General features: G+C 43.4%; 1 protein-coding gene across 2 annotated transcripts in view; it reads right to left on the bottom strand.

The window, feature by feature from the left end:
• The window catches only part of CSMD1 (CUB and Sushi multiple domains 1), a 2,006,418-nt gene extending 1,985,717 nt beyond the window's left edge, over positions 1-20,701 (bottom strand). For both annotated transcript variants that reach the window (XM_032413252.1, XM_032413253.1), the window contains exon 1: positions 19,963-20,701. In XM_032413252.1, the coding sequence (XP_032269143.1) occupies positions 19,963-20,047 (85 nt within the window). In that variant the 5' untranslated portion in view covers positions 20,048-20,701. The remainder of the gene's footprint in view (positions 1-19,962) is intronic.
• Positions 20,702-22,089: the final 1,388 nt, after the last annotated feature.

Genomic DNA, 22,089 nt, shown 5'->3' with positions numbered 1-22,089 from the left:
GACAGAGAGAGACACAGTGAGAGAGGGAACACAAGCAGGGGGAGTGGAAGAGGGAGAAGCAGACTTCCCTCCAAGCAGGGAGCCCAACGCGGGGCTCGATCCCAGGACCCTGGGATCACGACCTGAGCTGAAGGCAGACGCTTAAAGACTGAGCCACCCAGGCGCCCCTGGGTTTTTGTTTTAAAAAAAAAAAATCAGAGGGATGCCTGGGTAGCTCAGTCCTTAAGCGTCTGCCTTTTCTCAGGTCATGATCCCAGGGTCCTGGGATCCAGCCCAATGTCAGGCTCTCTGCTCAGTGGAGAACCTCCTTCTTCTCCCTCTCCCTCTGCCTGCCACCTTTCCTACTTGTGCACTTGCTCTCTCTCTCTCTCTGCCAAATAAATAAAATCTAAAAAAAAAAAAAAAAAAAGGAGTTACATTATTACCTGCTGTTCCTTCAGGCACAAACGAGGGACACGTGCACACCTTATAGGAACGGGGACCCGGGGTTACTGCATGGAGAGAGAGATTTCCCCCCTCCAGGGAATCATAAAACCTGGAACAAGATACTAAGTGATACTCAAAGAGAAACGGTTGACTTTCTTTCAAGGACTCTGAACAAAGAACCTCTGCATTAGGTGGGGAATTTGGTTCCCGAGATTGCATGATTACAAACATGTTCTCTAGCTGTCTACATGATGAGCATCATGAAGTCAGGAGCTATGTATTGTTTTATTACTCACTCTATCTCCTGGATTTTTCTTCCACATATCTGGAACAAAATGAAATGGCATAAATGTTTGTTCAATGAATGAAGGTACTGACATTCTTTGTTAGAGGGTAGTCTTGTAAATACTGTGTGGTTAACTCACTAGTGTGGCTGTCATTTTCAAAAACAAAATCCTGGGGAAAAAAGAAGAGAGAGAGGCAAACCAAGAATCAGACTCTTAACTACAGAGAACACATTGATGGTTCCCAGAGGAGAGGTGGGGGGGGATGGGGGAAGTAGGGGATGGGGGTTAAGGAGTGCACTTGTTGTGATAAGCATTGGGTGATTGATGTAACTGATGAATCAGTAAATTCTACACCTGAAACTTAAAAAAAAAAAAAAAAATAAATCATGTGGATTTTCTGTGTGACTTGATTCTATCATTTCATATTTTACATCTTTTCAAAGATGTCACAAAGAAGGCAAAACAGTGCAATATATCTAAATTAGCCAGAATGCTTAAGCAATCAAAAGGAACTCATGCTATCTTGTAGTTATTAAATGTAACAGCATACTAAGAAATATGTATTATTTCTTTGAAGCTCCAATATCAGGTAGAACTTCACTGTGTTTAGTCCTTTTTTTTTTTTTTTAAAGATTTTATTTATTTATTTGACAGAGAGAGACACAGCGAGAGAGGGAACACAAGCAGGGGGAGTGGGAGAGGGAGAAGCAGGCTTCCCGCGGAGCAGGGAGCCTGATGTGGGGCTCGATCCCAGGACCCTGGGATCATGACCTGAGCCGAAGGCAGACGCTTAACGACTGAGCCACCCAGGCGCCCAGTCCTTTTTTTTTTATTATTCTGATCATATTGTTGAGAAAAAATATCACCCTTACTTGAGTGTAAAATGCTTGAGGGCAGGAGCTTTATCTCATTCACTTCGGAGCCACTGTAACTAGCCCAGGACTTGACTTATAGGTGATACTCAATAAAGTTAATTCAATATTTGAATTAATTTCAATAATATATGTGAAATTTACTTGCACTGAAAATATGATTTGCTTCTATTGAAGCATTACTTTTCCCAATTCGGGTTCTAGAACTCTTTCTAGTGCTTCCATGGTATGTGTTACTTGGGGAACCAGTATAAAATCATAGAAACTACTGATAACTACTGAAACCCACAGTTTATTCCTGCCTGATATAGTGAGGAATCAAAATGTAATCATTTTGAGGAATCAATCTGTAATCAACTATGAGATGGACAACATCTTTGCTAATTTTGTACCTCAACAGCTCCTCCAAAGGACTCCAGGTGAGCTCTGTCCAAGAATAGCATTGCATATTTACCTGCCCTGGGACCAGCACCCTTCATGGGGATAGGCTTGTTGCATATGCATTTATTTACTTTTTATTCACCCAGAGATTTAAAAGAGAAACTTGAGGTTCTATGGAATGCCTTGGCTTCTTCTGAACTGAACATGGCAGCCCAGAGCATCCCTTATTCCTTACTTATCAACCCGAGAAATCCAACACAATCAACCTGGCTTGTAGAAACTGTTTTCCTCCAAAGTCTGTTTCCTGAGGTAAAAGGGAAAATCAATTTTAAAAAGAGTAATGATTTAAAATGAAACAATCCAAGGCAAAGAGAAGTTTTGGATCACCCTGTCTGGACAGGGTTTTATGTCACGGAGCCGAGTCTAGAGCGCTTAACATGGCAGTCGACATTTAGCTGCAGGATTAAAAGGGTTCCCTTGATTATTTCTAATGTGCATATTTGGAATCTAGATATTTTTAAAGTTTTTGACAGAACTTTAGAAGATTCTATATACACAATGTCTACATCATTAGATGCTGAAGGAAGATGCCCACCACCAGAAAATTATTTTAAGAAAAATCAGCAGAGAGGCAGGACAGTTCGCTATGTACAATTCTTCAGGAAAAGACCCTCGTCAACATTTTACGGTTTTGTTGTATAACAAATAAGCATTGACATAGATTTCTTTTTTTCATTCATTCTATTGCTGCAGGATTGTACAGTTGGAAAGGAAGGAGAAAGAATGATTAGATTCAGGGATCTCACATTAAAACAGATTGGAGAAGAATGCCCTTGGTCTTCGTTCTTGAACCCAAAACACATGGCCAGAAGGTGACTTTTGAGCCTCAAGTTCCCTGTCAGGAGAATATGAGATGATAAGATAGGGTATTGAGCTGTCTCCCACAAATGGTGTATGCTATCAAGTATTATGAGTACTTTGCAACTATATAAACTTCCACATAAATAATAAATGTTAAGATTGATACTGTGGTTTGAAAAAAAAAATTATTAAACAGTAGATTTAATTCCAAAATTTATAGAAAGTGAACTCTGAGGATATAGATGCTTTTCCTACAGCTCTCCTAGAAGCATTCACATTCAGGGACAGAGCTGGAAAAGGAGGTATCTACCCCAGTCACAATGGACACGTACCTTTCCAGAAGGACAAGACCCACGTAACACAGATGGTCAGTGGGACCTGGTGGTCCCACTGAATTAGGAGAGACCCGAGACACCAGTGCCTGGAATACACCAAGGTGACTTCTATTTTTCAAAGGGGTTGTGAAAATATCAGAGCAAATAGGCCCAGAGAGTAATTAATTTCAACTGACACTAATTAAAGGAAGTATCTGCTGTATGTCATTTGAGGAGAAAAGCTGCAGATTACTGAGTTCAATGCATTATAAATACGAAAGGAAAAAGAAAAATCACACACACACACACACACACACACACACACACACACACACACACACCATGGATTACGTCTACCTCCTGGCTGCAAGTGGCCTTATTGAAATTAGGCCACTCTGCTGTAACCCTCTAAGTATGTATTGATTAGCTGATTGCAACTATACTTAGAACAGAAGTCAAAGAATGTCAGGGCAGAAAGGGAAAGAGCCAAATCACTTCCTTCTCCGACAAATAAACCAAAGCACCCCATTTGGAGGTCCCAAAACTAGAATATAGCAGAGCTTGGACTAGAAACTCCATCCTGTAGGCTCCAGGTGCAGGTGTTACTCGAAAGTGCCATAGGGTGATTCGACAAGTAGGCCAGAGGACAGTTACCCACCATGGGCTCTTCATGGCTTCATCTGATGTACTGAGTAAACAAAGAGGCGAGCCAAACACTCCAGCAGTAAAGACTATGACATTCCTGTCACAGTCATAAATTGTGTGTGCATTATTTGCAATAACAGGAAAGAAACAAAACAAAACAAAACAAAACGGCAGATAGTGTTTGTGAAGCCCAGAGCAATCGGAGATGAGCTGGTCAGGAAGGACTCAAATTGTTCCCTGTGTTGCTCACATTGGCCACCTCTGAAAAAAAAGCTATTTATTATGAGAAAATCTGCTTGAAGGAAGAACCATTGTCTGATGGATGTTTATGCCTTTCTGGTTTGAAATGGAACTTTTGTTTAGTTGTATGTAATAACTTCCTAAATATAAGGGTCAATAATCAGTTTTTAATTGTTATGGGGCCAGTACAAATCACTTTTTTTTTTCCCCTTTAACATATATCTACAAATACATGGAATAACAGCCCAAACTCTGTAGCCAGCCCTTGTTTTCTGCCTTTTTCATGTGCCTTAGACTTATTTCCTGTATTTATATCCTATACTAAATTAGTAAAGGCATCTTAACAAGATGCAAAAAATAGTTTGTTCTTAAATATACTTTTAATGAAAATATGTAAAAAGATTCATAATGTTCCTCTAGTATCACGTACTATTTTAGCTCTTTGCACGCATGAAGTTCAATACAGATGAAACTCTTCAAACTGATTGTTTAACTGGTCCAAAAGAGTTTGGTAATTTAAAACTGGCTTAAAAACAAACCCGTCATGTGTTGAAACTCATCTACAACTACCCTGTCCATCCGAATAAAACCGAGATGGCATTTTGCTTCCACATTCTCATCTGTGTTAACCCCACCCCGCCACGCCCTGCCCGGACCTGTTGGAAATGTGTCACCGTGGAAATAAATTTGGTTTGGTAGGTATGTTACACATCCCTTCCCTCCAATGACCTCTTTCTTCATCAAATATTCATTTAAGTGCCACTTCAGCGGAACTGTCCTTAAGGGTATGCCAACACAGTCTGCCAGTCAGCTGTAAACAAAGAAAACCCACTAGAGCACTGAATGTGTTCTGCAGTGGTCGAATGAGGGTATCTGTTGTCTTTTTCTTCTAATACTGCAGTTTGTCAGATGTCTCCCATCTGCACTTGAACTGACCATGGGAAGTGCTGGTGAGGTACTCATTTTTATACCATTTTCTCTGCCAACAGTCACACAGGTATTATTCTCTGGATGGTTTACCTGTTCATCAATCATGTGTCCTGAAATTTTTTATACAGTGTTGACCATTAGTGTTTTACTTGTTAACTAATTACTATCTCATTAAAAAGAAAAGATATCTAATTGATCATATAGCTCCTCAAGAACAGCCAAATGGGCTATGAATGACTTTGCAGAGACTAGAAGCTAAAATTCCACTGTCTAAACAGGTGAGGAGAGTTATGCGTGTTTCGTTTCAGTAACAGAGCACCACTTACCACAGACTCATTGAGCAGTCCTTTCTATGGCACAGGCCAAATGACTTTTAGCCAGAGGAAACTGCGGTGTGTGAATGCAGTGTGGGGTCATGGACTTCTGCACACGGGGGAAAAAATGTCTCTTCCTCCCTCTCAGGTCGCTTGTTGAAGAAATGTTGAGTGTCTCCTAACAAGACCGCATTCAAAAGCCAAGTCACAAACCACGACATGGGCTGCTTCCAGGCTGGCGTTTGCTGGAGGAGATACCATGGGGACCTGAAGCCACGGGCCCTGCAGCAGGACCCTGAGCACAATGAGGAGAATCCATGAAACCCATGAGATGGATGGATCTCACACCCAAGACCTGACAAGTCCTTCTTCCCTGCATGCCCTGCAGAGCTGCTATGTTTACAAGGTTTCGGTGTCAGTGAGCGCTTGGCCAGGGCAGGGGTGAGAGACACAGACGCTCACGTTGACAGCCAAACTAGGTAGAGCTGACATCGAAGAGTCTGTATTTTTTCTAATGGGCACTGGAGTTCTAAGTAGCCTCTTCTGAATGTTTCAATCATGTGACCCTGGAAAGGACATCTTATTCTAACATCACGATTTTGGATTTAGTTTTGTCACTAACTTGGGCTTTCAAACACAGAGACCACTACTTTTCCACACCTCAACACCGCTGTCCGGCCTTAGAGCAGGCAGATGAGGTATGGGCAGGTTTCTCAATTCAACGGTCAATCATACTTGAGTCATTAGACATAACACTGGAAAGCCTAAACCAGAAGAAAAAGGCCAGATTATATTGACTGCCTTAGCATGATTGATTGCCCCATGTTTAGTGGGAAAAATAAGGGTTTCAGTCAGTGGATAAGGCCCTAAATATTTTACAGATTCTAATCACCTGAGAGTCTCCAACTTCACTGACTGTACTTTCAGAAAGGTGAGATATTTACTATATTGCCCAAGAGGACCTCATCTATCTATGTTTTCACAACGCTCAAGCAGCAAGTCATCCCATTTCCAATGATCCTTTTAGAATAGCCTCAGAAAATAAATAAATAAATAGCCTCAGATACTCTTCTTGGGCAAAACTAAGCAGTTAGAAAAATATATGAACTCTTTCAGAACACAAAAGCATCGCATGGTTGTTGTGAATACTCACAACCAATACATTGGACGTGTAGACAGATTTACTCTTCAGAACAGTCTTACTTTGAAAAGTGTTCTACTATTTTCTTTTATTGTTCCTCTCATGGTCACTTCAAATGGCCAAGGCTTTCTGGTCATAAATGACTACAAAACACATCTCTAAGTGGCTGTACTGAGCATTTAATATTATTCAAGCTGAATGTGACACACAAGGTCAAATTATGACTTTGATCCTATTGGCCCTTGACCTTTCTGAGAAATCTCAGTAATTTTTGTGTGTCTGTAAATGAAGTAAGGAATGGAAAAGCATTTTGTACATCCTAAAAAAATTCTAGAAACTAGTATCAGGATTCTTCTTATAAATATAAGAAACTTATATCCAAATATAATTATTAATCGTCACATAAGCAATTTTTCTCCAAAAAAATAAGGTTTTCTCCGATATTGCTTCTGGGTCCTGAAGTATCCTGAATTGATAGTCTAATTTCTTAGTTGTTATAATAAAACAGTTGTTAACATTTATTTAAGATTAGTAACTGCCAAGCACTGCTCCAAGCCTTCTATATATGCTTATTCATCTAATCTTTATAATATTGAGTCCAGTTAACATCCCTTTTGCAGAGATGAGAAAACCTGGTGTCAGAGAGTTTCCTGTTTCTCAAGGCACATACTCTGAGGGGCAGACACAGGGACAGAACCCTGAGCGCCCAGCTTTCCAGAGGAAGCCATCAAGCACATGAAACCCAGCATTCGTGTAGTTATCTTCATGACAGAACACCCGAGCGCAGGGAAACTCAGATGAATTCTTTCCATCACCTGACATGAACTGCCAATTTAAAGAATGAACAAGTTTTCACTTCAGAAAAGTTATTTCCTAATTCAAGTTACTGTAATCACTAAGAAATTTAAGCACAGAATTGTCTAATTGTATTAATTGGAGCAGTCCCAATGAATAAATATTTCAGAGTGGTAGAATTTAACACATTAAGTTCTTCAGAATTAAATATTCCACAGTGGCAAATATGTCACCCCAATTATGCTGACGTGAAACATATGAACCAGCTAACACAAAGGCGTCACAGCACTGGGTTTTCAGCAACCTAAAAGAAAAGACTGTAGTTGACTTTTTAACAAAGCAGTATAATCGTTTAACACGTTTCATCCTCCTGAGGGTCCCATAGCGCGCCCAGTGGTTGTGGACCATCTCAGAAGTGTGAAGGTGAGCGTGGTACTTCTCCAGCTGCCAGGATGATCTTAGGCTTTAAACTTAATCCCAGAACTTTTCTAGCCATACTGCCTTCCCAGAGCATCACGTCAGGGAAAACACTCAGCGCTGAGCTGTGTTTCCACCAGAGTGGGACAGAGAGGCAGGACTGAGGGAGACAGATGGACAGCCTGGTCCTGAGTGGGGACCCAGAATGAGGGTCATCAAAAGGCATGTGGGCTCCCCATAAGAATAATGTTCACTTACACTGACCTCCGCCTTAAATTTCCCTAGGAATTTGTCCAAGACACTTAAGTTCTCTGGATACAAGTAAAAGAAGAGTTTTTATAATAAACTTGAAGGTCACCTCAAGTTCAAAAATCTCATAATCTGTCTCTACTCTTCTCATCAATGGTTTGATAGGAGCTACTTGTCCTTTTCTTTTTTCCAAATAATCTTTTTTTTTTTAATTTAAGAACTATTATTTTATTTAGAGGTAACTGACATAATTATCCAAAAATCAAACATTTAAACATCTTTGCTCTAATATATGCATCTCTTCAGATATTTCAGATATATGCATAGAAGTAGCTTCCTTTTTCCCTACATGAAGGTGGAGGCAAAATGTACACAGTATTTTGAATTGTCACCTCAGTCTTTTACCACGGAAACACTTGCATGTAGAGTATTCAGTGTGTTGCACAATTTATTTAGCTATTTTAGAATAATGGACATTTAAGCTCTGTCCAATTTTTCACTATTAGAGGGACAGCTAAAAATAAATAAGCATATATTGCTCCCAAATGTATTACATTTCTGGGTTAAAATATCTGATACTTTAGAATTTTGATTGGTATGGACAACTTTCCTCCCCACTAAACTTTTTTGTACATGTATAATGGCGTATGGATGCGGTCTCCCTACCTGCTTGCAAACATGGGCTATATGAATTGCAGTTTCACAGATGCAATGGGGGGATGGCATTGTTTAATGCACATTTTTTTGATCAATAATAAGTTTAGGGATCTTTTCCTACCTACTGTTATTTATTTTTGCTCTTTATGCAAAATACCTAATTTATATTTGTTGCCCGTTTTTAGTCAGGTCCTAGGGCCTTTGCTTATTGACTATATGATGCTCTTTCTATATTAATGTATTTCTAGGAGTGTGTAGTGGATAGACTCCTAAGGTGGCCACTATGATCCCTACTGCCTGATGTTTATGCTTTTGTGTAATTCTCCTCCCCATGAAGAGAGCATGGCCTGGGTCTTGTTTCTAACCAATCAAATAGGGCTAAAGTGATGGACTACATGGGACTGTGTGTCTGTGATCATGTGATTACATGTAATATCGCAGCACCTGATTTTCCTGAGTCTCTCCCTCCCTGGCTTTGAGCCATGTTGGGAAGCTGCACCCGGCAAGAAACCATGGACAGCCTCTAGGAACTGAGGGTGAGTTCCAGCCGATCACCTGCAATAAACTTAAGCTCTCAGCCCTACAACCACAAGGAATGGAATTTTGCCAGCCCCTGAGTCATGCTAGGAGTGGGTCCATCCCCAGCTGAGCTCCAGATGAGAATGAAGTCCCAGCCAAGACCCTGATGATAGCTCGTGAGCCCCAGCCCAGCTATGCACAGACCCCCTGACCACCAGGAAGTTTAAGATCCTACATGTGTGCTGTGTCAGCTGCTGGATTTCAGGTAATCATGTTACACAGCGATTAGACAGCTAACGCAAACAGTAGTGACATGGACTTCCCCTCCAATTTGTCCTTCATAACTCTGTTTTCTAGCTCTTAACTATTGCTGGGGGCGTCAGGTGCTGCAGAGAAGGGAAATGTGGGGAACAGAGGACAACATAATGTGATCTTGCTCTAAATGCCCTTGGCTTTCAGTCTCTATCCCTCCTTAATTTGGGCCAAAGGATGAGTAGTCATTAAAAGGCATAAAAATAATAAGGTCAGTGGTGTTGTACTAGCGTTGGATGGGGACAGATGATAGCTACATTTGTGGTCAGCATGGCAGAAGGTATGGAGAAGTTGAATCTCTAGGTTGTACATCTGAAACTTATGTAATATTGTGTGTCAACTAGATTCAAATAATTTTTAAATTAAAATAAAAAAAGTAAAATAAATTGAAAATAACAGGCATAAAAAAGTGGCTCAAATCTCATATTCTGATTTTAAGGCTGCAGTAAGCAATACCAGATCTCTTACACACTTTTCCCCCCTACTCACAGGATCTGTTCTTAAAAATAAAAGAGAAGCCACCTCACAGAAGAGAGGATAGTCACTTCACCTTGCCATATAACACTTTAGTTATTTTTTTTACCAACTCTTTTTAAATGGCCTCTTATTGTCCATCCATCATAAAATTGAAATAAAAACACACAGGCTAGGAGGTAGAAATCATGCCCCAGAGTTTGGTGTGGCTATAGTTTTTGTACTTTTGGGGCCAAAGACCAGTCATCTTTTAAATACCTGACAACGTGTCCCTTCTGGTTCTCTTGTTGCCACGAAAGAACACGGGAAAGGTAATTTTGTAATTGTGGTGGCAAAAGAAAGAGACTGATAAGTTCTTTGTTCCATAATCGTCTTATGTAATTCTTTTAAATTAAAAAGCTGAGACATGAAATAGTCACGAAGATCAAAATGACAATTGTAAGTTGACATATCTTCTCTACCAGCTCTAATATCATTGAATTGTTATCACTAGGGGGAATAAATGCAAATGCCCCAGACCAGTTACTTTGTATACAAAGAGAAACAATTATGAAAAGAAACAAATGAATCAAATAAGCACAGCAAAATGGTAATTTGGCTATAGGGTTTCAAAGTTAGTTATTTTGATAAGTCTACGTGAATAAATAAATCACAATGCATTTCTTCATGACTTGAGGAGGTCATTCCTGATACCTTCCACAAGTCATCTATTTTCTAGGAGTCTTCAAAAAATATTTTCAACACATTAATTTGACTCACTTAAAAAAATGGACAGAATCACATCTATGAAAACATTTGTTTATTCATTGAAGAAATAGTGAATGTATAAAGAAACACTACAATAGTTTGAGAGTTGGAAGAGTGCCTTTTAATTGTGTGGGACTTTAAATCTACAAAGTAAGAAACAAAACAGGCAAACAAACAATACTTTTTTTGAAGATCCTAAACTCACAGTGTTATGTGATAAGCAGTGATTGTGAAACGTGGTAAGTGACAAAGAAATGTAGAAGACAGAGAGATTGGGTGGTCAGACATGGGCGAGGTACCTAGAAAGGGACTCAAAGCTGAGTGGGCTTGAGATCGAGGGGAGGCAAGGTGCATTTAGGGTGTGCATTACACTGATTTGATTGGAGTGGAAGTCACTAGCAGGAAGCACAGAGATAGAGCTGGACAGAGAGACTGAAGCAAGATTATAAAGGACTGGAAAGTCAGCTGGGGGAAAACACACCGTATTGTGTAGAAATACATACAGTAGTTAAGGCACTAGTACACATTGCCAGTAAACCAGTAACCGTAACGTGCCTTCCCCTGCCCCACCAACACACACACCCACGGCTCTGTTGGTATTATTTTCTGGGAGTCATTACAACAAAAACAACAGTAAGAGCATCAGTCATGGAACCTGGGAAAAAAAGTTTTTTAAAAGGGCAAAAATATTTGTTTCCCAGAAACAGATTTCTAGTCCAAACAAGAGGGTGACCCACAGGCTGTGTGAAGAAAGGAGGTGAGGCTGCAAATAAGTTGCATATTTGCCTATTTCAGGACATTCTCCCAGGGCAGTAGTTAATTCCTTCGCATTTGGACTTTTAGCTTTCAGGAGCCATAGAATATCTGAGAAGCATCAATACTTATAGGCTCATCTATATGCTAGACACTTAACCTGACTCTCACTATTGGGGTAAAAAAAAAAAACCCATTTCTCATTCAACAGCTTCATTCTTACCAACTTTGTCCCTGTCTCCTTTCTCCTCCACTCTTGGAGGCTGGACCAATTTTCCATCTCCTATGGGAGCCCCCCCCTATATCCACATGACATTTGCTGTCTGTATCATAATCCCTTATTTGAACACATACTAATTAAGTCAATAACTTAAGGGTTTTGTTGTAGTTTTTAGTAACAATGAAAGCTCCTTGAGGGCAAGCACAGATTCGGCATCTTCATTACGTCATTACTAATGTGTGTAGGTAAATAGTAAAGAACATATGCATTTCAGTTATATGGAATTGAGTTATTCTGCTTGGTATGCACCATAACTCTTCAAGTGAACAAAATAACTACTCTAATTCTATTTAAGAATCTAGACTTCCCAAATCTCTCCTCAGACTCCCAGGTCTTCATTGTTTAGGATGGTAACAGATTAACACCATATATATTTCCCACAAATAATAGTAGTTCTACCTAAATACTTAAATATATATATATATATATACATACACTTAAATATAATATATATTGTTATATATATATAAATATATATATAAATATAAATACTTAAATATATATATCAATATGTATATTGATATATATCAATAAAAAATAATGCCACCTAACAGTAACAAGGTGATTTTCCTCACTTGACTTTCTCTTGATATCATCTACAATTTACAAAAAAAAGTGTTGGGATTTATTAGAGTTTGAAAATTTCATATTGTTTCCGTGGAAAATGGAGCATGCCTCTTGAGCAGGTAACCTGCAACTTCGTGTATATAGCCAATACCACAAACAAAATAAAATCCAAATGCTGGGTTTGTCGTAAGTCGTTCACAATAATTATATTTTGTAAAGAAGGGAGAAAAAGAATGAGATGAACAAGAAATGCCAGATTTATGCTGAAGAAATTTACATTTCTAGAGCATAAAGGGAAGTATCTGCTCAATTCAGTTAATTTCTTGTAAAAATGTGACCTTTCTTATGTTGTTAGGGTCCCTCTTCTTTTCTGTATGAAGTGCCAATCATTCCCTGCAAGTCTTAACTATCCACAGCTGTATTATACATCAAAGTACACCACTTTCCTAACCATAAAAAGGAAGAGTTTGAAACATGGAGACAAAAATTGTTGATGGCCTCTGAACAATACTCTCATGGTCCATTCTTTGAAAGAAAAGTGAATATCCTTAACTCCAGCAGAACCCATTTTCATAAGAATGAGCTGTGTTTCAATTTCAGTTACCCTGAAGATTAACCATTTGCATAAAAGTCAAAGGTTTGTAGTCTTCATTATCAATTTACTGATAGAAAAAGGAAGTGGCAATCCACTCCAAGAGTCATCAGGCAAGAGTGTAAGAAGCACAGCTATGTCAAGGGTGTGGGATTTTATAGAAACATCAATGGTGAGAGTTCCCCATATATTTTACATGAATATCAACTTCATATAGAAAATTACTCACTTGTAAAAAGATCAATAAAGACACTTTCTATTAAAAACAAGAGGAGAAATAAATAAGTCTCTCTGAATAAAGGCATAGGGATTCACCAGGCATCTGGAAAATGACTGCTTAGAATTCACAATTAATTTCAAAGGCTTTTAATTCATTAGAGATCACTCCCCAAATAATTCTAATTTTAATCTCACATTTAGCTCTTTCTTACATAACACTAATCATATCAGAGTACACTGAACAGTAAAAGAAAAAAATAAAATCATTCATTCGCACAGTATTTTTATATGAAAGAGTATAATTATCCCCTCAAGTCTTCCCATAATACAAATATTATGGACAAGGAGCTTGAATCTCATCTTTACTGTAAAACCATTTAAAAAAAAAAAAAGCTGAAAAACAGCATAGAATGATGAACACTGATGATGGAGGCCCTAATGATAAAGAAGAAATCTTCTGAAATAATTGCACAATTTCATAATATAGTGTATTCATCTTGAAACCAGTGGGGGCTAGGTAGCCTGTAAAGTCTCAATGAAGAGGTTATTAGATTCTGATGCCTTTTATTGAAAGGGAGGGAGGATTAGTAGATAGATAGATAACATATATACATATATAAATGCAGATTTCTGACACCATCCAAAACCAATTTATTGAGAATCCTTGGGGAAAGAGGCCTTAGAATTTGCATTTAAACAAGACCTCCAGTGATTCTTATGCACACAGAGTTTGCAAAAGGCTACTCAAAAACTTTATATCATGGTCATAAAGCCAACATCTACCATGATAAAGGTGACATGTTTAGTACAAAAACAGAAGGTTGCCACAGTAATACCATGGGGAAATGCTCCAAATCCCCCAAATCTGCTCTGATTCCCTTGCAACTCACGTGGCTTACAATTATCTGGATCATTCAGACAGAAAGTTGGAGGTTCATCTGTAATATCTATATGCCATATTAGTTTTTCTTGAATTTTATTGAGGTGGAGGATCTCCAAAATACATAAGACCAAGAATAAGGCCAATATTTTACATACTTTAAGTCTCAGGTTGCAATATTCTAAAAGTGACTCATGGATGAAAAAACTGAAAAATGCCACCAACAACTTGACCTCTCCGTGACTATATTTCCTTTGATCTCACATCAGTAACAAGGGTAATTTTTAAAGCACAAAGCATTATTCATGATTTATTATTTTACTAGCAATGAGACAAAATTACATTAAGCTTGTTAGTATTAAGGTAGAAGACTGGAAATATTAAGACTGTTAGTATCAAGATGGATCCCTTTTATTCTACTTATATTTGGAGAGAATGATAATACTGAAATGTCCCTTTCCCTTTTACAGCTTTCCCCAAGCTAAAACTAGTATAAGATAAAGCAGGAAGATTTCAATGAATAAATTGCAGAATGTATGAGACATAAAAGACATAGGAACTATTTTTAATAGGGGTCCATGCTTGCATGTTTTTTTTTCATTCACCAAAGAAGTTTTAGCCAGAGATAAATGTTGTCACTGTGGGTCAAAGTAACACTGACTCTAAATCAAGTTAATTTGTTGAAATGTTATTCCTCAGTAGAATGTTTATAATATATTCAGGAATAGATTTTGTTAAATGAGACAGTGTGCCTAGTGGATGATGAAATCTCTCATCCAGCTAGAACGAAGATGGTAGGGATGAAGAGAGATCACGCAACTTCCCTAAAGCAATGGTGGCATTTTCCTCTCCCAGAAATTAGTGGTTGATATAAATGGTTTAAAGAAATTGCAGCTAAACTCAAAAGGGGAAAAAAAAAAAAAAAAAGTGTTTCATGGTGCATCCAAAGAGGTTGCTTGCTGGGAAAAAAACAAAACAACAAAAACAAAAAACAAAAACACAAAAAACACAAAACTGCAACAAGGTGAGTGCTATTTTCACAAAACTCCTACCATCAGTCCATTTTAACCAATTCAATGAAACGATCTTCTTGTATTTTTTTATATGTAATAGGAATTTTAATTCTGTCCATTATCAAAAATAAAGTCATCTTAAAGTCACTGTGGAAGAGGCCTACTTCCTTGCACTGCTGAAAGCAGCTCAATGCGATTGCTCGGTTTGTATAGTGATAGGCTGTCCTGGAGTGGACATCCAGTGAGCTAAGCACACGGGGCTGTACAACAAAGACAAGGTCAGAGGATGGGTTTGCTTTAGGACTAACTAGTCTCAACCAGCCAAAGTATGTATGTCTTTGCTTCAGGTGGCACAGCCAAGCCAGTTCTAATGTTTCAAACAATTCCCATCTCTGGTCCTTACAGTGGCTAGACCGTGGAGTAGAGCTGGTCTGAGTCTATCCCTTATTGCCGCCGGCCCAGCAATCCTATGCCCATCAACCACAAGGTACATATATGGTAGGCTGTAGAGTATCTATGACTTGACCCAGACGTCTTCCTCTGATTTATTAGCTCAACAAAGGCATTTAAAATAAGCCCACTGAACTTTGTCATCTACTCTGTGCAAGGAGGACCCGTTCAACTTCTTAAGTCTATAGGGAAATGAACCTAAGGAGAAGAAATATAAAAGGCCAAAGGGGAAAGTACAGCTTAAAGTGCATGTACGCAAGTCGTAGTGGCTTATTTTCACTATGAGCTCAGCAGAAAACCTACCAGAGGCACATTTAGAATTCAGTAGAGCAAGTTTTTAATATGCCATTTGCATTTTGACAGCTTAGAAATGTCTACACTGGATTTGCTGTATCTTCTGCAGTGAGCACTAAGCGGTCACTGAGCCTCTGTTTATCTATTTCTTAAAGGAAGCTGAACCATTTTCTTGACATTTTCGAAGAACTGTTGGTGTTTGTTTGAGACAATAAACTGGAGAGGAAGGAGGCATTGCCCTCAGGAGGAGCCCACTGTGCCTGTTTGTAGGAACTTAGAATCAGTACCTGAAGAGTCTTCTTATCAAGCATGATTGGCCTGCTGAAAGCCAATATACAAATAGCGATTCCCTTTCCTCTGGGGCCTGTGTTGGTGGAGATGCTGGGGACCCTGGGGGGATTCTAGGACCATTTTACCACCTGCTATTTGCTCCTCTGCACTTGTTTATTGAGATTTCATTGCCCCACTATTCAAGTTTACACAACCTGCCACTTTGGAGGAAAGCCTTCCCTTCGTTTACCTTTCTACAGATTTATAATCCCAAACTAAGAGCATAGAGGTAATCCAGAAGCACCAGGGCTTTTGGCTGAACAGTTCCTCACTGAAAAACAAAACAAAACTTAATCCCCTCACAATGCTAAAAAATAATAATAATAATACCCATGATTTGGTAAGAAAATCATGAATGCAGAAATCTTAACTTCCCTTTATATGACTCACATTTTAGTATTTAACATATTGGGGGGGGGGTCTGTGAAAGCCATTTATTCACAAGAATTCCTGGCTTCCCCAGGAGAGAGTACATGTGGGGTTGCTCAACCATAAAGCAATGTGGCCAGCAAATGTAAGGGCTCAGCATCCTTCCTGGTGATATGAATTGTTAAGAAGGTAACTCATCTAGAAGCACACAGATTTGGGAAGGCTTCTCTCTCTTTTTCTCTCTCTGTATGTGCGTGTTGAGTTATATGGTTGCTGTGAAAATTTGGTAATGCATGCTTAAATCTCTTTGCTGGGTGGGTTAGTGAATGTTAGAATTAGGAATTTTGATAAGCACTCCACCTTTCGTTCCCAGGCTTCCTACAGGGAGACCATGGAGCTACTATTACGTGCCCCTTTTTTAGGACGCTTTCTGAGTAATGCTTGCAAATCACTGCATTCTTGTCGCTGCACATACACAAGAAACAATCTAGAAGCAAAGCAAACTTTGCGCACCCAAACAGCCCATAGATCAGCCCCAGATAAGGGTGCAAATCTGAGCGCTCACCAAATGAGTTATGCCACCTCTTTGCTAGATGGAAACTCTTAAAGCCTTCTTCCCTCCCCTTGGTCCCCGAAAATGTGCTGTTTTTGAGGAGGTATGCACGGTTGGGACTCGACCTTTACAATATTAGTAATCAAAAAGAAAAAGGACATCAAAATTGAATTCCGGGTACCCCCAAGTTTGCACCGAAGCGTAAAGCACAATCAACTAAAGCTGATGACCCGGGTAGTGATGGTAGCGGGTTCTAATGACCGCAACTGCAGCCGCCTGCAGCCTCTCACGACTCCGAAAAAAGGTCACGAATTATACCCCACGCATCAAAAACTCTCCTGCCTTCGACACAACGGGAGCCGCCACCGGGGCGCACGCTGCGCTGCTCCGCAGCGGTGGCCGGCGCCTTCCTCGGAGCGCTCCTCCACGGGGAAGCGCTGCGGCCGGCGCGCAGGCACCCGGGGGCCCAAGCCCCGGGGCAGAGGCCCGACCCTGACCACCAGCGCTTCGCTCGGCAGGGGGACCGTGACCTGGCCCTAGCTGTCAGAGCGCTCTCAGGGCGACTCCGGTGCTGGCGTCACCAGCCTCCCGCCTGCAGCCCGCTCCCACGCGGCCACTTGCGCTCGCACTTGACCCTTCGGGCGCAGAGAAAACGCCGGCCCAGCCCCGCGGGCCCCGCCGGGGTGATAAAGGAGCCTCGCGCACCCCCCACAACCTAGGTCTCCAATAGCGCAGTGAGCGCGGTCGCCGGGTCCCCTCCCCGCGCAAACGCACACACGCACACCCTACTCTCACGCAGCGCGCCAGGGGCCTGGGACCCTGGGCTCCACTTCTTGGCTTCTACATCCCTGACCTGGGACCCCCAGGGCGCAGGAGGCGCTCTCCTCCCAGTGGCAGCTCCTCCAGGCTCGGGGCGCCAGGGACTTTGCGCCCTTGCCTGGTTAGCCCCAGGATCTGCCCCGGCAGCCCCCGCCCAAGACCTATCGGTACACACCCTCCCCCCAGCCCCGGCGGACTGCCGCGGCCCCCCCGCGAGGGGGCGGAATCCGCCCGGCACACGTGTGCGGATTACTAAGCAGCTCCGGCAGGGCTGCCGCCGCCGTCTCCACGCAGCAGCCCCTGCTAATTGCGGGGGAAGGGCGCCCGGAGCACGCGGAGCCGCGGGGAACCGAGAATGCGCTCCGCGGCTGCGCTGCCTGCCCGGGGAAGGAGGCGGCCCCCGGCACAGCCGGACTCTGAGTGCAGAGGAAAGGGGTGGGAAGTTTTGCTGAGTGGCGTAGCAGGTGTTCCCTCTCCACGGAGGGACTTGGCTAGGCAAAACCAGGTCCTGTCGGCAGGCCCCTTCCCGGACCTGAGGAAAAGCCCTGCACGCACTTCCCAGGGGTAGCTCTCTTTGCCCTCGACTTTTCCCGCATCGCTTCTCTGTTCCCAGCCAGTCCAGCACGACCCAAGGCCGCTACCCGCCCGCCCCTGCTCCGCCGCCGAGCCTCCGTGCAGCTCCAACAGTGGCGCCCGAGGGGGGGCGTCTGGACCGAGCCGGGCCCGTGGGCAGAGGGTAGGTGTCTGCAGGAAGGTCCCTGATTCCGAGCGACCAGGAGCTCAGGGGACTAACACCAAACATTTGCGCTCCCTGAGATCTTGGGGCGCATTCCCACAGACACCCTTTCGTAGGGGTGAGTGCGTGCGTGGAGGGTCTAGTGCCTTGCGATCAGCTCTCAACCCTCCCTAGACGCCGGGTGAAGAGCAGCCAGGAGGGGAAGCCTAATCTGCCATTCTCTCCATCTCTCTCCACCCAGGCCCATCTGGAGTTTCCTAATGGAACCAGAGATAGTCCTCCTTCGCCTTGTCAATCACCCTCGAATCTGGAACACTGAAGGAATAGAAAATGGGGAAAAAAAAAAAAAAAAAGATGGAAGACTCTAGAGAGGAAGGGGAGAATTTTAGGTGGGGAAAGAGCAAATGGCCATCAGAAAACACACACACACTCAAGATTTGACAGCATCCTTTAAAAAGGCAAAGAGAAAAAAAAATCTATATAGATATAGATATTCCCAGGAGTGGGACGATGGGGTGTTGATTGATAGGAGAAGCATCCAAGGAGGCCCAAATGAGGAAATGGGGGCAGGTACTTTCCAATGTGAAAATCAATCAATATCCCCTCTCTCCCCCTCCTCCTCCCCTCCCTCTCCCGGAATCAAGAGGGAGCTTGTTTTCTTTCCCAGAGAATAGACAAGTACTGGAGATATTGCCAGCCCCGAGATTGCAGCCTGTAGGCTAGTTAGAGGAAAACATTCCTCAACTCGTTTCAAGGAGAAAACCAAGTTCACAGAGCTCCGAGCCCCGGGACTGACCCAGGGAGACTCCTTCTCTCGACCAGAGGTGGCAAGGGGTAGAGCACTGTGACCACAGCGAATACAAATGCGGTGGAACCCCAGCCAGGTCTCCCCGCTTTCTTCACGCACCCTGCCTGCTCCTTTCAACTTGCAAGGAGCGAGGTCCAGGGAGAGGGAGGCGCGGGCGACCTTACGGAGGTACTCACTCCCTGAGTACGCTGGAGGGGGAAGAAGGGACCGCCGAGTGGGTGCAAGGGTGCGGGGAGCCTGGGCAGCAGGCAGGCTCGCCTGTTGGTTCCCCCAAGCCCCTGTTGAGCCAGAACTTGCGAGGCCAGCTTCGCCCGGGCCACTTTCCCAGCCGCTCGGGCTCCGGGCAAAGTCCTGGGAACCACCCCAGCCACGGCCACCCGTTGGGCCACCTCTCCAAGCAGGCAACATCGCCCGCCACAGCGCAGTTTCAGCCCAACTCGGGTCTGGCTCCTTTCTCCCCAACAACCCACACCACCGAAAAAGAGAGCATGTCGTGCCAGCCAAGTGAAGGGAAGGAGAGGCGGGGGAGACAAGGGTGGGAAGAGGGCGATGGAAGCCCGGCTCTCGGGCATTGCCTTCCCCCAGCGTCCGTGATGGAGAACCCCCGGCAGACGCCAGCGCCCGGGTACCCTGCCCTCCTCAACACACACACTTGCGTTCGCAAACGGGGCCTCGGAGGGCTCGCCCATCTCCCCGGTAGCAAGCAAGACTGTCTTACCCTTCGCTGCAGTGAGGAGCCCCGCGCACAGAACCAGCAGCACCAGAAGCAGGAACAGCGACTTGAATTTCCTCCACGCAGTCATGTCTGCAGATATTCCACACGCACACGACACCGATGGCTCTTCTCAGATGTGCCCGTCTCCTCCGAGGACCGGCAGGGCTATGAACAGAGCCAAATAATCACCAGAGGGCAAGGCGAGCCGGGAGACAGATCCCTGTCCCCAGACCGGCCGCGCACCCGACGCCTCCTGCAGGTCTGCGCGCCCCGCTCGCTTCCCTCTCATAGCATCGGTCCCGAGCCACTGCAGGGCTGAGCGGCTCCGAGCGCCGACCGGGCTGCCGGGCCGGGCCGGGGACACGCCGGCCGAGCTGGGCAGGAAGGCACCAAGGAGGCGAGGCTGCGGGAGGGGGCAGGCGCGGAGCGAGCGCGCAGCCAGGAGAGACCTGGAGCCCAGGCAGCTGGAGAGAGAGCCAGCGAGTGGGAGCTGCGGGAGGGAGGGAGGGGGCGCGGGGGGAGGAGAGCCAGCCTAGAGAGGGAAGGCGGAGAGCGCAGAAGACAGGCTGCTAGCGGCACAAGGAGCCGCTGCCGTGGCGGCTGGACTCAACCATCCCTACCCACAGAGAGGGGAAGGAGTCTGGGCACGGCGCAATCCCAGACAGAGCCCAGCCTCGGGCCCTCGGGCTCCCTGCGCCGTGCCGCGCTCCATTCGGCCTCCCGCGCAGCAGCGCGCAGGCTGGAGAAAGGAGACTCGCTGGGCGCTCGGGTGAGGGACACCCACGCCACACGCGAGGAGAGGCAATGCAACCCAGCAACTCGAGCAAACTGGAGGGATTCTGCGGGGGCAGACGCTGGCCTCCACCTGCTGATCTCTCTCTCTCTCCTTGTTGACCTGAGACAAGTCCCCTGCGTAACTTAGAAAAAAAATGCGGGTGGAAAGAGAACACACAAGCTCTGACCCCAAGGAAGGAAAAGGAACATAATTTTAAAAATACATATTATTATTTTTTAGAGATCTTTGGGATGGTGACTATGTGCAAGAAGTTAGAATGATTTTTCCTATTTCCTGACTTAGGCTGTGTTAGGGTTATCTGTGAACAAACTTAGGTTTAGATTTAATTCGAAATCAGGAAGAATGTCTAGAATTCATAGCAAGGTCTGGTTAGTAGAGGCGGCATATTGGCAAACCTTCAAGTGAAACTCTGTATCAAATTTAATGGGCTGGGTAGGGACTTTAAAAGAGAGCTCCTTTCTGAATCTGCCAAGGGATGAAGCTAGCAGAGAGAGAAGAGAGCTCTAGAATGGCAGTAGGACATAGAATGAACCAGATTCCACCCTCCCCAAATAGAAAAGGTATTCATGCACTCTCTGGGGGGAATATGTAAGGCAAGGCATTTTAGGGAATTGTGTTCAGTACATAGAAGAAAGAAATTGCGAGGGAGTGCTAGCACTAACAAAGGGACATTGAAAGGATTCACCATTCTTGACCAAAAAGGTTGAGAAGATCGGAGAGAACCAGAACATGGACACCCCACACCTTAGTAAGAGAGGATTACATTCTATGTCCCGAAACATTAACAGTCATCAGTGATACTAAACACTGAATCCTTCACATCACTGAATGCCTTTGGCGGAATGGAGAGCCCATGGTTGGCAATTGCTCATGGTGCTTGATTCCACCCGTGTTTTGTCTCAGTCAGAACTCAAGATTGAATTGATTGGCAATTTCATAATAATTTTTATATTCCTGCCTTATTTTTCTTATATTCCCCTTGCCCCAGTGGTCTCTAGGTTACATAAGAATGTGATAACCCATCCAGAAAATGAAGGGCTACAATCTTGAAATGTAAGCACCAAAGCAGGATTTCCTGAGTCTCCCTACAGCCTACCAGGAACCATTGAAACCACCATTCGTACCTCTGAAACAAATAATGCAATATATGTTAAGGAAAAAAAAAAGAAGAAGAAGATAGCAGGAGGGGAAGAATGAAGGGGGGGAAATCGGAGGGGTAGAGGAACCATGAGAGACGATGGACTCTGAAAAACAAACTGAGGGTTCTAGAGGGGAGGGGGTTGGGAGGATGGGTTAGCCTGGTGATGGGTATTAAAGAGGGCACGTACTGCATG

This window comes from Phoca vitulina, unplaced genomic scaffold (genome assembly GCF_004348235.1).
Source record: "Phoca vitulina isolate PV1807 unplaced genomic scaffold, GSC_HSeal_1.0 scaffold15, whole genome shotgun sequence".
NCBI lineage: Eukaryota > Metazoa > Chordata > Mammalia > Carnivora > Phocidae > Phoca > Phoca vitulina.
Note: the sequence above shows the minus strand (reverse complement) of the source record. Positions and strands in the feature narration are given on the sequence as shown.